The 15,692-nt window shown below is 47.5% G+C and overlaps 1 protein-coding gene and 1 non-coding gene across 5 annotated transcripts in view; both read left to right on the top strand.

Moving 5' to 3' along the window:
- LOC105728572 (E3 ubiquitin-protein ligase RNFT2) overlaps nt 1-15,692 on the top strand; it is a 292,363-nt gene that overhangs the window by 34,706 nt on the left and 241,965 nt on the right. For all 4 annotated transcript variants that reach the window (XM_012468997.2, XM_012468996.2, XM_012469001.2 and 1 more), the window contains exon 7: nt 5,169-5,322. In XM_012468997.2, the coding sequence (XP_012324420.2) occupies nt 5,169-5,322 (154 nt within the window). The remainder of the gene's footprint in view (nt 1-5,168; nt 5,323-15,692) is intronic.
- LOC135276314 (U6 spliceosomal RNA) lies at nt 8,471-8,574 on the top strand. Its single transcript, XR_010343882.1, has one exon. It is a non-coding gene; the product is annotated as a U6 spliceosomal RNA (small nuclear RNA).

Here is a 15,692-nt window from a genome sequence, read left to right as displayed (position 1 = left end):
CTAGAGTAGTCAAATTCACAGAGACAGAACGTAGAATGGCGGTTGCCAGGGACTGGGGGGAGAAGGGAATGCGGAGTTACTGCTAATGGGAACAGGGTCTCAGTTTTGCAAGATGAAAAGAGCTCTGTGGTTGGATGGAGGTGATGATTATGCAACACTGGGAATGTAATTAGCATCATTCAGCTGTGCACGTAAAAATGGTTAAGACAGTACATTTTATGTTTTGTGTGTTTTACCACAATTAGAAAAAAGATCTACCACTGACATCATTTCATAAAAGAATGGTTATTTTAACACCAAAGAATTAATTAGGAAAGAAAAATAATCCTCTAAACGAAATATATTTAGCTTCATTTTAAAAAAAGTATTTGGAGATCACTGCATAAGCGAATGTTATCAGAACATGATTGCTGTTTGTGGAAACTGTCAGAATGGAGGGAAGATTCTTTTGTGGATGGTTGGGCATAGGGTTGGCCAGAGGACCTCTAGGACAGGGTGGAAACTGAAGTCAGGCTTTCAGGTCACATCCGTCTGTTTTGAAAATGAACTTTGAGGACTGAGTGGTTTCGCCACTTTCTGAGGCCACCCATAAAAGTAATTTGAGGGGTCAGCGCCGAGGCATCAACACAGATCTCATACCCTGCATTCGTTGCGTGGTCTAGAATGTCAAGGTCTGGGTGGAGGGCATAGGAGGTGAGTTTCCCAGAACCTTGGATAAATTTCCAGCTCTTGCCATTTTCTGGGTATGATGATGTTCCCAGTCTCAGACCTCTGTGCCCCCATCAGAGCAGGCTGAGTTGAACTGGTGCACAGAAAGAGAAAGAGAGAAGCTTAAGAGAGGAGCAATAGGCTGGGCACAGTGGCTCACACCTATAATCCCAATTTGGGAGGCTGAAGCAGGCGGATCACCTGAGGTTGGGAGTTTGAGACCAGCCTGACCAACATGGAGAAATCCCGTCTCTACTAAAAATATAAAAAATTAGTGGGGCCCATGATGGCACATGACTATAATCCCAGCTACTTGGGAGGCTGAGGCATGAGAATCACTTGAACCTGAGAGGCAGAGGTTGTGGTAAGCCAAGATTGTGCCACCACACTCCAGCCTGGGCAATAAGAGTAAAAATTCATCTCAAAAAATAAAAATAAAAATAAAGAAACCTCATCTCTACTAAAAATACAAAATTAGCCAGGTGTGGTGGTGCATGCCTGTAATCCCAGCTACTTGGGAGGCTGAGGCAGGAAAATTGCTTGAACGGTGGAGGTGGAGGTTGCAGTGAGCCGAGATCACGCCATTGCACTCCAGCCTGGGCAACAAGAGTGAAACTCCATCTCAAAAAAAAAAAAAAGAAAATGAGAAGAGCAGCAAAGCTGAGTCCTTGTCCTTACTGAAGTCACCAGTCTAGAGTGTGCTTGTATGTGACACCAACAACCATTATCTTATTTTGCCTTCTTGGGGACCCATTTCACAGGTAAGAAAACTAAGACTTCATGAAGCCCTTGCTAAGAAGTCTTAGCCTCAGAGGCGGCCCTTACCAGTGAGCTTGAATCTTCTCGGGATTTGATGTCTGAGGATCAACGTTGGGCAAGTCATGTCACCTCTCTGAGCCTTCCCTAGTTTCCCTCATTTGAAAATTGGAGCCAAATTCACATTCTTCCCTTATCTGCCTGCAGGCTAATTAGGAAGGCCAAATGTCATAAGACTCATGAAAGTATTGGGTCAATGATAAAACATTGGACATATATCATAATTAATATTATTTTATGATTAATTACCATAATTAGACTGGGCACAGTGGCTCACACCTGTAATCCCAACACTTTGGGAGGCCGAGGTGGGTGGATCACTTGAGGCCAGGAGTTTGAGGCCTGGCCAACATGGTGAAACCCCATCTCTATTAAAAATACAAAAATTAGCCAGGCAAGGTGGTAGGCATCTGTAATCCCAGCTACTCGGGAGGCCGAGGCAGAAGAATCGCTTGAACCTGGGAGGCGGAGGTTGCAGTGAGCCAAGATCGCACCACTGCGCTCCAGTCTGGGTGATAGAGCGAGACTCTGTCTCAAAATAAATCACCATAATTATTGGTGGAGGTGCCTAAGGAGGAGCAAAACTGACAATAAAATATATTAGTCCATTAAAGTTCATACAGTACTTTAGAAATGAATATTTATGATACGTTCATAGAAAAACACTTTTGTAGCCACCCCCTAACCAAAAGCAAAGACCCTCACTAAGATGATGGAATAAAACCCAGGTAGACAGATTGAACACCAACCGGTGTCTGAGATAAAATGGAAAGGATAAGGCAGATCTTAATTTGATCATGATCATGGACACATTGGAGATCTAGCAGAGTGCGGAAATCCACCAACCAGCTTGGGATATCCCAGGAACGGTAAGAGCAGAGCTAAAGACGGGAGCTGGGGGCCGCAAACCTCTCCCTGTGTTACGACCTGGACGACCACTCCAACTTGCGGGCGAGGAATCCGGTGGAGACAGGACGGGGATGTGGGAGGGTCACTGAAGGTGTTGTGAGTGACTTGTCAGTAACTTTGCCCTACTCAAAACCCAGACCAATCCGTTCTCAGGATGCTAGAATAAACAGGCTTCATTTTGTACCCTTTTCCGCCAGCCCAGCTGAGTATTTCCAAAGCATATAGGAAGCATCCATTCTGTGCTCAGTGCACTTTTCCCTGCTTTGAAGGAGACAGATGGGATTCAGTCTGGCCCTTGCTCAGAGCCTCTAATCCTACGGAAAGAAAGGAGAGAGACCAGCGTGGATTGAGTGCTGGTTCCAATCTAAGCTCCACATTCAACCTGAGATGCTGCAGGCAGGTGACTCCACCTCTTAGCGCCCCAGTGTCCTCAGCTCAAAATGAGATTTATTTTTATTTATTTATTTTTTGAGACAGAGTCTCACTCTGTTGCCCAGGCTGGAGTGCAATGGCATGATCTCAGCTCACTGCAACCTCTGCCTCCCGGGTTCAAGCGATTCTCCTGCCTTAGCCTTCCGAGTAGCTAATACTACAGACATGCACCACCATGCCCAGCTAATTTTTATATTTTTAGTAGAGACAGGGTTTTACCATGTTGGCCAGGCTGGTCTCAAACTCCTGACCTCAAGTGATCCACCTGCCTTGGCCTCCCAAAGTGCCGTGAGCCACCGCACCCGGCCTCAAAATGGGATATTCACAGTTTCTATGTCATAGAGTGTTTGGGAAGACAACATGAGTTAAGATATGTAACATACACAGAACAGGGCCTGCATGACATCTAAAGCCAGGATATTTTAGCGACTATTATGACTACAAAGAACATTCTCCTCTTGGGGGGTCTTGGAAAGCAGCGCCACTCAGAGTGTGGTCTGTTCACCAGTGCCAGTTTGAGAACCACTTGTTGTCTGTCTCCAACTAGTTAAATACAGAAACTGAACATGAGGTGTAACTTACCTGGTCATGGACAGGTTTACACACTCTGACTAGCACAGCTGTAGAGTATGGATGGAGAACTTTAACTGCAGCCAGGATGTCTGGGTTCCAGGCCACCTCTGTCCCTTAATATTTTTAGGACCTTGCACATATGACTTTACCTTTCTGTGCCTCAGTTTCCTCATTTGCAAAATGGGGTGGATAGAAGTACCTGCCTCATAGTATTACCATCATCATCACTGCTGTACCGCAGGATCTGTAATCTGTCTATTATCTCATCAAATCCTGCCACAAACACCGTGAGGGAGGGAACAATTCCCATTTATTCATGAAAGCACTGAGGCTTACAGAGATTACTTTATTTGCCCAGGGTCCAATAAATGGAGAAGACTGAATTTAAGTTCAAGTCTGTCTGATGCCAACACCTTTATTCTTATGTAATGTGACTTTGAGCAGCTGACTTCACCTCTCCAAGCCTCAGTGCCTTATTTATAAACTGGAGCTAAGCAACACTCACTGCAAAGGACAGTCATGAGGATCAGTGAGACTTAGTGAGCGAAGAGCTTAGCACAGTTTTCAGCACATCAGTTTCCCTCCCTCCGTTATAGTATTTGGCCTGTCTTCCTAATTTCCTTCCTTGCTCCCTGCTTTCCCTCCCTCTCTTCCTCTTTCTTTTCTTCTCTCCTTCCTTCCTTCCTTTTGCCTCCTCTCATATAGCCTATTGTGGACCCACAAAACTAAAGGAGACTGTTATGATTGGGTTTGTCCCCACCAAAACTCATGTAGAAATTCAATCCCCAATGGTGTTGGGAGGTGGGGCCTAGTGGAAGGTATTTGGGTCATGAGGATGGATCCTCCCTGAATGGTTTGATGCCATTCTCATGGTAGTGAGTGAGTTCTTGCTCTGGTGAAACTGGATTAGACTCATGGGAATGGATTGGTTCCTGTGAGACTGTGTTCTCATAAAGCCAGGATGCCCCTGGGGTTTTGTCTGCTTTCCCTTCGACTTTTTCCTTCATGTCATGATGCACCAGGAAAAAAGCTCTCACCAGAAGCTAGTGCCGTGCCCTTGAACTTCCCAGCCTGTAGAATCCTGGACTAAGTAAAACTCTTTCCTTTGGCTGGGAGCAGTGGCTCATGCCACACTTGTATCCTAGCACTTAGGAAGGCTGAGGTGGGCGGATCACTTGAGGTCAGAAGTTTGAAACCAGCCTGGCCAACATGGTGAAACCCCAACTCTGCTAAAAATACTAAAAATTAGTCGGCTGTGTTGGCGCATGCCTGTAATTTCAGCTACTTGGGAGCTGAGACGGGAGAATCACTTGAACCCGGGAGGGAGAGGTTACAGTGAGCCGAGATCACACCACTGCACTCCAGCCTGGGAGACAGAGCAAGAGTCCATCTCAGAAACAAACAAAGCCAACCTTTTCCTCTAGAAACTACCCAGCCTAAGGTATTCTGTTATAGCAACACAAAGGAAGGACTAAAACCGGGACCTTAAGGAAACTCCAGGCCAATATGGTCATTTAACTCTCAAAGGAACTAAGGCTCAGAGAGGTTAAAAGATCTACATGAGGTCACACAGCAGGTGAGTAGCAGATTCAGGAAAAGGACACAGACGTCTGACTCCCAGTTTGGTGCTCTTTCTTTAGGTGATGCTTAGAAGCATCCTGAGTGAGTAGCAGGAGCTGCAGAAGCTGGGCCCTAAGGGAACCTTCTGACTCTCTGAATCCTCCCCGCAGCCTCATATTCCTGAAGCCCAACCTGGAGACGCTGGACTTCTTTGACTTGCTGTGGATAGTGGGGATTGCAGACTTTGTTCTGAAGTACATCACCATCGCCCTCAAGTGCCTCATCGTGGCCCTGCCCAAGATCATCCTGGCCGTCAAGTCCAAGGTAGGCACTGGCTGTGGTCACTGGGTATCCCCAGTTACATGCATTATGCAGAAGATGCAGGGTGCCTTCTGAGGAGGAAAGAATGGATGAGGGTGAACTGATGTTGGCATATAAAATAAACAGAGCCTGAGCTCGTGGCTCCTGTCACCCACCTCTTCTAATTACATGAAGGTGAGCATGGCTCTTTGTCATCACCACCTTGTCACACCTCTACCCTCCAAGTGCATTTCATAACTTAGGTTGTTCACAGCTACCCTTGATGCAATTTTCATCTACATTTCACCTGAGAGAGAGGAAAAAAGCATGTTAGCATCCCTGAGTCCTACTTCTCCCAGGGAGGGAGATGCCTAATAGGCTTTGACTCTGTGGCTTCCAGGAGCTCATTTTATAAAGGGGACTGAGGCTCAGAAGAAAAGAGCTCCATGATTGGTGATGTCTGGCGCAGACACTGGAGTGGGGAATGAGAGCAATGCTGCTTTGCAGTTTACCATGTACCACCTGAGAAAGGAAAAAAAAAAGCATGTTAGCATACTCTGGGTCCTGCTTCTCCCAGGGAAGGACAGCCCTAATAGGTTTTGACTCTCTGTGACTTCCAAGAGCTCGTTTTATGACGGGAACTGAGGCTCAGAAGGAAAGAGCTCCATGATTGATTAGCGATGTCTGCCACAGACACTGGAGCAGGGAGTGGTGAGCACAATGACGCTTTGCAGTGTACCATAGAGAAAGGTCTCCAGGCCGGTGTTGGAATGAAGAGGTCTTGGGGGATAGCCATTAGACTTCAGAGGACTGAGTAGGGCTCAGACAAGGTATCACCTGTAGGACATAGTGATTGCCAGTGGCTCTGTAAGATGACCTAAAGGGAATCTGGACCAAAGCAGACGGAGTGAAGAATCTTTGAAGCCTCCTGCTTTCCATTCTGTAAAAGCAGCCATCTTTCAAGTTCAGAAAGCTGAGAAGTGTCCCAGGCATTGCTTGGCAGCAGAGCAGCTTGGAAGTGACCATCCATCTTGAGTGGCAACTGACCCAACCCATGATCCCAATCTTTGGGCCTGTTTAGGTCCTCCCACTTTTTGTGTCCACTCCCTTCCTCCACTGCATGATTTAACACAGTGGTGTCCAACCTTTTAGGCACCAGGAACCAGTTTCGTGGAAGATAAGTTTTTCCACGGATCAGGGTGGGGATGGTTTTGGGATGAAACTGTCCAGCTCAGATCATCAGGCATTGGATTCTCATAAGGACCATGCAGCCTACATCACCCATCGCGTGTGCAGTTCACAATAGGGTTTGCGCTCCTAGGAGAATCTACTGCCGCTGCTGACCTGACGAGAGGTGGAGCTCAGGCGGTAATGCTTGCTCACCCAGTGTTCACCTCCTGCTGTGCGACCTGGTTCCTCACAGGCCGCAAACCAGCACCAGTCTTCAGCCCTGGGATTGGGACCACTGATTCATCTAGTGGAGCCAAAATCCTAGGCTGCTGAGGTTTCTTAGATGAAGCCGCAGCTCTGGTATCCAAAAGACAGTGCCAGGAAATCTAAAATAGAATACAGACAAAAAAAAAAAAAAGGAGAGATGTGAAGAAGAAAGGCCAGAGGGGAAACAGTAAGCCTAGGAAAGTCCTCCCGTTTACCCTCCCCGAGAGCATGATGACCAGAACCTTTTGCCCATTGAGCTTGTGCAGGGTACCAGGTCGGCACTGCACTTGACACTGGAAAGTGGCTTGAATGGGCTGCACACGGTCATGTGCCTGCTCCTTATCCAATCGGCTGTTGCCGGGGGAGGCAACGTTAGCTGGTGTGAAAAAACATGGCTGCCTAGGGAGGCTTTTTCAGCTTGGTCCTTGGTTGAGCCAGGCAAAGCAATGAGGCATAGTAGACCCATTTTCAAGAAGGAACTCAGGATCTTCCCCAAAGCCTGGGCCTCTTCTTATTGTTCTAGATCTCAGAGTGTAGCACCTCCCTTCACCCCATTGCTCGCGTCAATAACCTGGAAAGCAGCATGGCCCGATGGCTGTTCCCATGGACTTTGGCATCAGACACATCTGTGTTCAGATCCCAGCCATGCGCCTTTCCAGCTGTGTGACTTGTAGGCAGGTGACAAAACCTAGTTTCCTCGTCTGTCAACTGAGAGTGACAATAGCGCCTTCCTCCAAAGTACTCACTTCGTAAGAACTATTGATTGTGGGAAATATCAAGTGCTTTGCTCCACACCCTGCACCTAGTAATTGCTCAATGAGTGATTCACAATACCTATGTTGTCTAATCTTTATGACTGCCAGCTCTGCACTGACTAGCTGTGCAATCTTGGATAAGTTACTTAGCACTGAAGCTAAGTAACTCATCTGTAAAATGGGATAATAGTTTTCCAGCTGAATGTCTTCCTCTGGCCCTTTCAGCTACCCTCTCCATCTTTCTCACCCTGCTCTCTGCCTGGGGGGGCCGACCTGCGTGAACTGTATCAACGGGCTCCTGTGCCCATCAGCTTCCAGTTGGGTTCAGCCAATGGGAAGCCCAAGAGGAGAGGGAGGCAGAGGTATTTATGCCCCCAGCATATTAGTCTCCTATGGCTGCTGTGACAAATTGCTACAAACCTTGTGCTTTAAACCAACACTAATTTATTATCTTATCATTCTGGAGGTCAGGAATCCAAAATGGGTTTTACTAGGCCAAAATGAAGGTGTTGGCAGGGCCGTGTTCTTCCTCCGTTTTCCGAGACAGTAATGGCAGGTTGATCGTTCTCTCCTCTCTCTCTCTCTCTCTCTCTCTCTCTCTCTCTCTCTCTCTCTCTCCCCGTCTCTCTCTCTCTCCCTCCCTCCCTCCCCCCTCCCCCTCTCTCCCTCTCTCTCCCTCCCTTCCTCCCCCCTCCCCCCTCCCCCCTCCCCCCTCTCTCCCTCTCTCCTCTCTCTCCCTCTCTCTGTCTCTTCTCTCTCTCTCTCTTCTCTCTCTCTCTTTTCTCTCTCTGTCTTTGATTTCTGCCTTCATTGTCACATCTCCTGATTCTCGCCCTCCTGCCTTCCTCTTATAAGGACCCTGCAATGACAGTGGCCCCACTACAGTAATCTAGGCTCATCTCCCATCTTTAATCACATCAGCAAAGTCTCTTTTTGCCACATAAGATAACATTCACAGGTTCCAGGGATTAAGGTGTGGCATACTCACCTCAGCAGCACATATGCGAAAATGGGAATGATACAAAGATTATCATGGCCCCTGTGCAAGGATGACACATAAATTCATGAAGCATTCTATATATTTTTTTAACTAAAAACAAAAAAATAGGGCCAAGTGTGATGGCTCAATGGCTCAAACCTGTAGTCCCAGTGCTTTGGGAGGCTGAGGCAGGAAGATTGCTTGAGGCCAGGAGTTTGAGACCAGCCTGGGCAAGACCATCCTGTCTCTACTAAAAATTTTAAAAATTAGCTGGGTGTGGTGACACATGCCTGGGGTCCCAGCTATTTGGGAGGCCAAGGTGGGAGGACTGCTTGAGGCCAGGAGTTTCAGGCTGCAGTGAGCCATGATCGTGCCACTGTACTCCAGCCTGGGCAACAGAGTGAGACTCTGTCTCAAAAAAGAAAATTAAATTTTAAAAAATGTAAATAAAAATAATTTTCTAAAAGATGTGGACATTGTTGGGGTGGGGGGAGCATTATGTTCCCTGCCACACCTGGTTTCCTCCCTCCCAAGTTACCATGGGTCAGTGCTGTTCCTAGTACTTCACACTCAGTGACTCATAGAATCTCTACAACATCTCAGGGACGTGGACCCTGTTACTCCTACCATCCCCTTTCTCAGATGCAGAAAATAAGTCTGAATACACAGTTCCTGTCGCAGCCATCTCCTCCAGACAGCTTTCTATCCAGGTCTTCTAACTGTGTCTCCCCACACCCTTCTGGACTAGACCACCCCTTGTTGGTTTCCCTAAACCCTGCCCACACCTTTGTAAATAGCACAGGTATTAAACTCTTCAATTACCTGATTTTAGTATACCAGGACCCTACTCACTCTACAATGAGATTTCCCTCATGGCATGAACGGAGTTTATGAATATTCAGGGCTAGTCTGGCTCATAGTAAGTGCTCAGTACATGTTGGCTACCAGGGTGATGCTTTTAAATCACTGCTGTTCCCATCTTTCCTCCTCCTGCCACTACTACCACCCTACCCTTCCAGATACACACACTTATTCCCATTTTACAGACAAAGGCATTGAGACTCAGAGACCCCTCAGTTAGATACTTGTCAGAACCAGGATTTGAACTCAGGTCTGCCTTATGCCAAGCCCTAGGGTTTCTCCCAGCTGTCTGACCTCTGAGAATCCTAGCCAGGTGATTGTTTTCATACGCTTTGTGTGATCCTATACTGGCTTCATGTTTTAGGGCTGGGAGGAAGCTTCTGGTTGGCCACCTCCTTGAAACATCTGCTCAGGCCTCTCTCCCGTGTTAGATAATGACAGGTCTGGCCAGTGAAGGTCTGAGAGCTACACTCTTGGCTTCCTGGGGACCACATACGTTGACCAGGAGTAGGCTGCAGCCATCAAGGTCGACCAGCTCCTGCAAAGGGGCACAGGCCGCAGCCACCTGAGGTACAAGGCACATCACCCTCACTTAAGCAATGACACCCCTCCCTGTGCCCAGCTAGAGCCAAGCTCTGACCACAGGAACCCAGGATGGGGAGGAGCTTGGACTGATGCCAGCGTTGAGAAGTGGCAATGTCTTCCACCTTTCCTTAGCGCCTGTCGGCTGCTGGCATCTTGTCTCTCCACAGCCCACCAGGTCAGACAGAGGAGCAGAACAGGCAGAGCCCACAGAGTGGCATGTGCTAAGTGACACTTGAGAACAGACTGTCAACAAGGGATCATTTTTCTGCCTGTTCTAGTAGGACCAGGAGTAACAACTGTAATAGCAAACCCTTAGAGGCCGCTTAACTGTGTACCGACCACTGTCCAAAGTACTTTATGTGTACAAACTCATTGAACCCCACATCCCTGTGATGGTCCTGTTGTTACTACCATCTCATTTTCACAGATGTAGAAAATACAGCACAGAGAGGTTCAGTGACTTGCCCAAGGCTACACAGCTAGAGTTGAAGAGCAAAGTCAGACCACCAGGCAGTCAGAGTCTGAGCTGAGCTCTTAGTCTAAGAGCCCTGAGTCTGAGCTCTTAGTCTCTCTGCTGTGGTCAGAACAGAGGCACTGACCACTTACTGAAGGAGTGGGGCATTATACAGATTCAATTCTGTAAGGAGACTCAGAGCTGAGAATGCAAAGTTAGACCAAGGCCGCCTAGGGGCCTCCCTGGCTCTCACTACAGCTCATGCTCTGTGGTCTGCAACATCCATCACATGTGCACCCTCCTCTTACAATTCCCCAGTTCAGCTCCAGGGAGAAGGTCTGATTGGCCCAGGTCGCTTTTTGTACCAGCTATTTCATAGGTCAGCAGCTGGCCAATGAATGGGCTGCGCAGGGTCATGTGCCTACTCCTTATCCAATCAGCTGTTGCCAAGGGGAGGCCGTGTTAGCTGGTGTGAAAAAAACGTGACTGCCTAGGGGGGCTCTTTCAGTTGGGGCCTGGGTTAAGCCAGGCAAAACAATGAGGCATAGTAGACCCATTTTCAAAAAGGAGCTCAGGATCTTCCCCAAAGCCTGGATCTCTTCTCATTGTTCTAGATTTCAGAGTGTAGCACCACCCCATTGCTCACATCAACAACCTGGAAAGGACCTCTGACTCTTCCTCTTTCTTCCTTGCTTCTTCCAGTCAGTAACAGAGTTCTGTTCATTTTGCCTCCTCAATGACGTGGGAGCCCATCCTCCTTCAGTATCTCCACTGCCACCACCCTAGTGCTTGCCACCATGAGACCAAAGTAGTCTCCCTCTATCTGTCCACTCCAGCCTCCTCCACCTCATTCTTATCCCTGCAAGGAGCAGGATTCTAAAAGAACATTAATCTGATTGTCCTCTCCTATCACTTCCCCTCACCTCCACCCAAGTTAAGCCCTCTAGGGGCTGCCCTTGTGCTCAGGACAAAGACCAAGCTCCACAGGCAGGCTACAAAGCCTACCCAGCCGGCTCCTGCCCCTGCCACCGGCATCACCCCCTGCCACCAGCATCACCCTCTGCCACCGGCATCACCCCCTACCACTCCTTGGCTCGCCTGTTTCTTCCCTCTGCCTTCCTCCCTCCCATCTCCGCCTCTTACGCATGCCCTTCGGACCCCCAGAGATGCTCCTCCTCCAATGGATCCTTGAGGCTTCACTTCAAAAGTCTCTTCTAGCTCCCCTTAAGTCCAATTCTTTCATAGCATTTCTGATTACCGTGTGTGTGTGTGTGTGTGTGTGTGTGTGTGTGTGTGTGTGTTTAAGGTCTTGCTCTGTTCCAATTAACATGTGTGTGTGCGTGTGTGTGTGTATGTGTGTGTGTGTGTTTGCTTGAGATAAGGTCTTGCTCTGTTGCCCAGGCTAGAGTGCAGAGACGCAACCCCAGTTCACTGCAGCCTTAACCTCTCAGCTCAAGCGATCCCCCCAGCTCAGCCTCCTGAGTAGCTGGGACTACTCAGTGCACCACCATGTCTGGCTAATTTTTTTATTCTTCTTAGGGATGGAGTCTCATTTTGTTGCCCAGACTAGTCTTGAACTCCTGGGCTCAAGTGATTTTTCTGCTTCAACCTCCCAAAGTACTTGTGTGATTATTACATTTGTTCCTGTCTCCTCACTATCTGGAAAGTCTGTTTGCCCACCGGTGTATCTGTGCGACCTGGCCCAGCATCAGGCACTGGGCAGAGCTCTATAAATGGTGAGTAAGTGAAATGGCAGAGAAACTGAAGTTAGCTCAATCCTGCCCTGTGCCTTCTGGTTTATTTTCAGCAGACAAAAATAAAACAGGAAAGCTGGGCATGGTGGCTCACGTCTGTAATCCCAGCACTTTGGGAGGCCAAGGCTGGCAGATTGATTGCTTGACCTCACGAGTTCAAAAACAGGCAGGGCACCACAGTGAAACCCCGTCTCAACAAAAAATACAAAAAAAAAAAAAAAAAAAAAAATTGGCTGGCCATGTTTTACATGACTGTAGTCGAAGCTACTGAGGTGGGAGGATTGCTTGAGCCCAGGAGGCAGAGGTTGCAATGAGCTGAGATTGCGCCACGGCACTCCAGCCTGGGCGATAGAGCCGGCCCCTCAGTATTTTTTGAGGTAGGTACTGGTTATTCTTATTGATGGATGAGGAGATGGAGGTTAAGAGATCAGATAGTTCTTTTTTTTTTTGACAGGGTTTTGCTTTTGTCCCCCAAGGCTGGAGTGCAATGGCGTGACCTCAGCTCATTGCAACCTCCGATTCTCAGGTTCAAGTGATTCTCCTGCCTCAGCCTCCTGAGTTGCTGGGATTACAGGCACACACTATCACACCCGGGTAATTTTTTGTATTTTTAGTAGAGACAGGAGTTCACCATGTTGACCAGACTGGTCTTGAACTCCTGACCTCAAGTGATCCACCTGCCTCGGCCTTCCAAAGTGCTGAGATTACAGGCATGAGCCACCGCTCCCGGCTGAGATCAGGTAGCTCTTATAGTCATGCAGCTGCTCTGTGGTGGGGTCAGGATGACAGCACAAGTCTTTACGACTTCAAGACTCCAGCTCTGCCTCAAAGGAATGGGTTTGGGACAAGGTAAGGAAGGCAGGCATTTGATGCTGACTTATCACCTGGTGCTTCTGGGTTCTGTCTAGATTCTTTCTCATAGTCCAACTCTTCCAAGGCTCTCAATACCCCTATGAGATAGAATTCACTGTCACCTCTTTCTGGATGAAAAACTATTAGTTTCCCATGGTTGCAGTCACAAATTACCACAAACTTGGTGGCTGGAAACAACAGAAATCTGTTCTCTCACAGTTCTGGAAGCCAGAAATCCAAAATTGGCGTCACTGAGCCAAAATCAAGGTGTCAGCAGGGCTGCACTCCCTCCGGAGGCTCAAGGAGAGAATCTGATCCTTGCCTCTTTGGGCTTCTGATGGCTCCTGGTATCCTTGGCTTGTGGCTGCATCACTCCAGTCTCTGCCCCCATGGCCACATGGTCTTCTCCTCTTCTGTGAATGATGTCTCCCTCTGCCTCTTCTTATAAGGATGCATATGACAGTATGTTCAGCCCAGCTAGATAAGGCAGGGAAAGCTCCCCATGCCAGTATCTTAATCACATCTGCAAAGACGTGATGATTTTCTAAATAATGTCACATTCACAGCTTCCAGGTATCCCTGAGTAGCCATTATATCCTTTACTACACTGAGGCTGAAAGAGGTGAGATAATTTGTCCAAAAAACACCCAGTTGCTCAGTTATAGAATCAAAATGAAAATCTAAGTCTTCCAGATCCCAAGGCCATGGCCACTTCTGAGGACCAGAAGATCATCTGCCAGATCAGTCAGGTGCTGGAGGGCCTGGGCCATTCCTAACCTGCAATTTTCCAGCCATGGTACCTTGAGCAAGTCACTTAATGCAAGCATCTTCCTCCTGAAGAAAACAGATGTTAACAGTAGCGTTCTTGAGATACTGTGAAGGTAAAAAGACTTGGCAGGGCACAATGGCTCACACCTGTAATCCCTGCTTTGGGAGGCCAAAGTGAGAGGGTTGCTTGAGGCCAGGAGTTTGAGACTAGACTGGGCAACACAGCAAGATGCCATCTTTATAAAATACAAATCAGTTTGCTGGGCATAGTGGCACGCATCTGTAGTCTCAGCCATTTGAGAGGCTGAGGTGGGAGGATCGCTTGGGCCCAGGAGTTGAGGTTGCAGTGAGCCATGATCATGTCACTGCACTCAGCCTGGGCAACAGAGGGAGATGTTGTATTAAAAAAAAAAAAGAAAGAAAGAAAAGAAAAGAAAAAGATATAATGTATGTGGATGAAATGAAGAATTATCACCTGGAGAGGAGGCAGGTGAGGCTTTGTGGACCATCCCCATGGGTCCCACCTCCCTATGTGGCATACTTACTCACTCCACTCCCTCTTTCCCTCACTTACTCTGTTTTTTGGTGCTCCAGACAGACCCTACTTCTTTTGCTTCTTTATACTCATTAACTCGCCCCATTCTGCAGCATCCCTATGTGATAGATGCTTTTCTTATCCCATTTTCCAGATGAGAAAATTGAGGCACTGAGACATTGAAAAACTAGCCTAAAAGCTTCTAGAGTGGGCTATTTGCTGCCCTGTCTCCCACCTGTACCTACTGATTCATCTGCCTTAAAGACCCTTCCCTCCTTCTCATGTCTTGATAACTCCTGTTCCCTCTGCAGATCACTGCCTCTTAGAAACCTTCCCTGCCTCTTCAGGCTAGGGATGCACTCCCATGAAGAGTCCTACAATACTCTCTACTTCCCCTATTCCAGCACCCATCACCCTGACTGTAATTGTTCATTTAATTGTCTGCCTTCTCTGCTTGATTGTAACCTCTGTGACAGCAGGAAATGAGTGCATCTAGCTTATTTGTTAATGGATCATCAGTATCTGCTGTGTACTCAATTGTGTTTGTTGTATGTATGTAAGTATGTATATATGTGTGTTTGAGTGGGTAGATGGATGGGTGAATGGATATATAGGTAGGTAGATAGATGAATTAGATGAATGGGAAGTTTGGTGGATGGATAAATGGGAGGAGAGTGGGTGGGTGGATGGATGGATGGATGGATGGATGAAAGGGTGAGTGGATGAGTAAATGGGAGGAGAGTGATAGATGTATGGTGGATGGATGGATAAATGGGAGGAGAGTGGATGGATAGATGGATGGATAAATGAGAGGAGAGTGGATAGATGAATGGTTAGATTGGTGGATGGATGGATGGTGGATGGATGGATGGATGGGTAAACGGAAGGAGAGTGGATGGAGGGGTGAGTGGATGGGTAAATGGTAGGAGAGTGATGGGTAGATGGATGGATGGATGGATGGGAGGAGAATGAATGGATGGATGGTGGATGGATGGATGGATAAATCGGAGTAGAGTAGTTGGATAGATAGTCTAATCAGTTATAATAACTCACTACCTCCTCTTATAGCAACAGCGAGAGCTTGGATTTCATTCTCAGCTCAGCTCAAACCTCTTATAGTTGGTAGGTATCAAAACACTTCTTTCATGAAGACACAGAAACCTATAAGCAAAGTAGTGCTCACTTCTCTGTGCTAGAAAAGACCATATAGGGCCTTTGAAAGAAATCTGGCAGCCACACTCATAATAATAAACATGACTGAATATTGCTGAGCACTTATTATGAAGCAATGCCATTTGTTCAAGAAATATTTACTAATGCCAGCTATACACCCCACTCTGTTCTAGACTCCGAGGATACATCAGTGAACCAGTAAATAGAAATCCCTGTATTCCTGGAGTTTATAGCCTCCCAA

This window comes from Aotus nancymaae, unplaced genomic scaffold, assembly GCF_030222135.1.
Source record: "Aotus nancymaae isolate 86718 unplaced genomic scaffold, 86718_ANA_hifiasm-v0.15.2.pri h1tg000021l, whole genome shotgun sequence".
Lineage (NCBI taxonomy): Eukaryota > Metazoa > Chordata > Mammalia > Primates > Aotidae > Aotus > Aotus nancymaae.
Note: the sequence above shows the minus strand (reverse complement) of the source record. Positions and strands in the feature narration are given on the sequence as shown.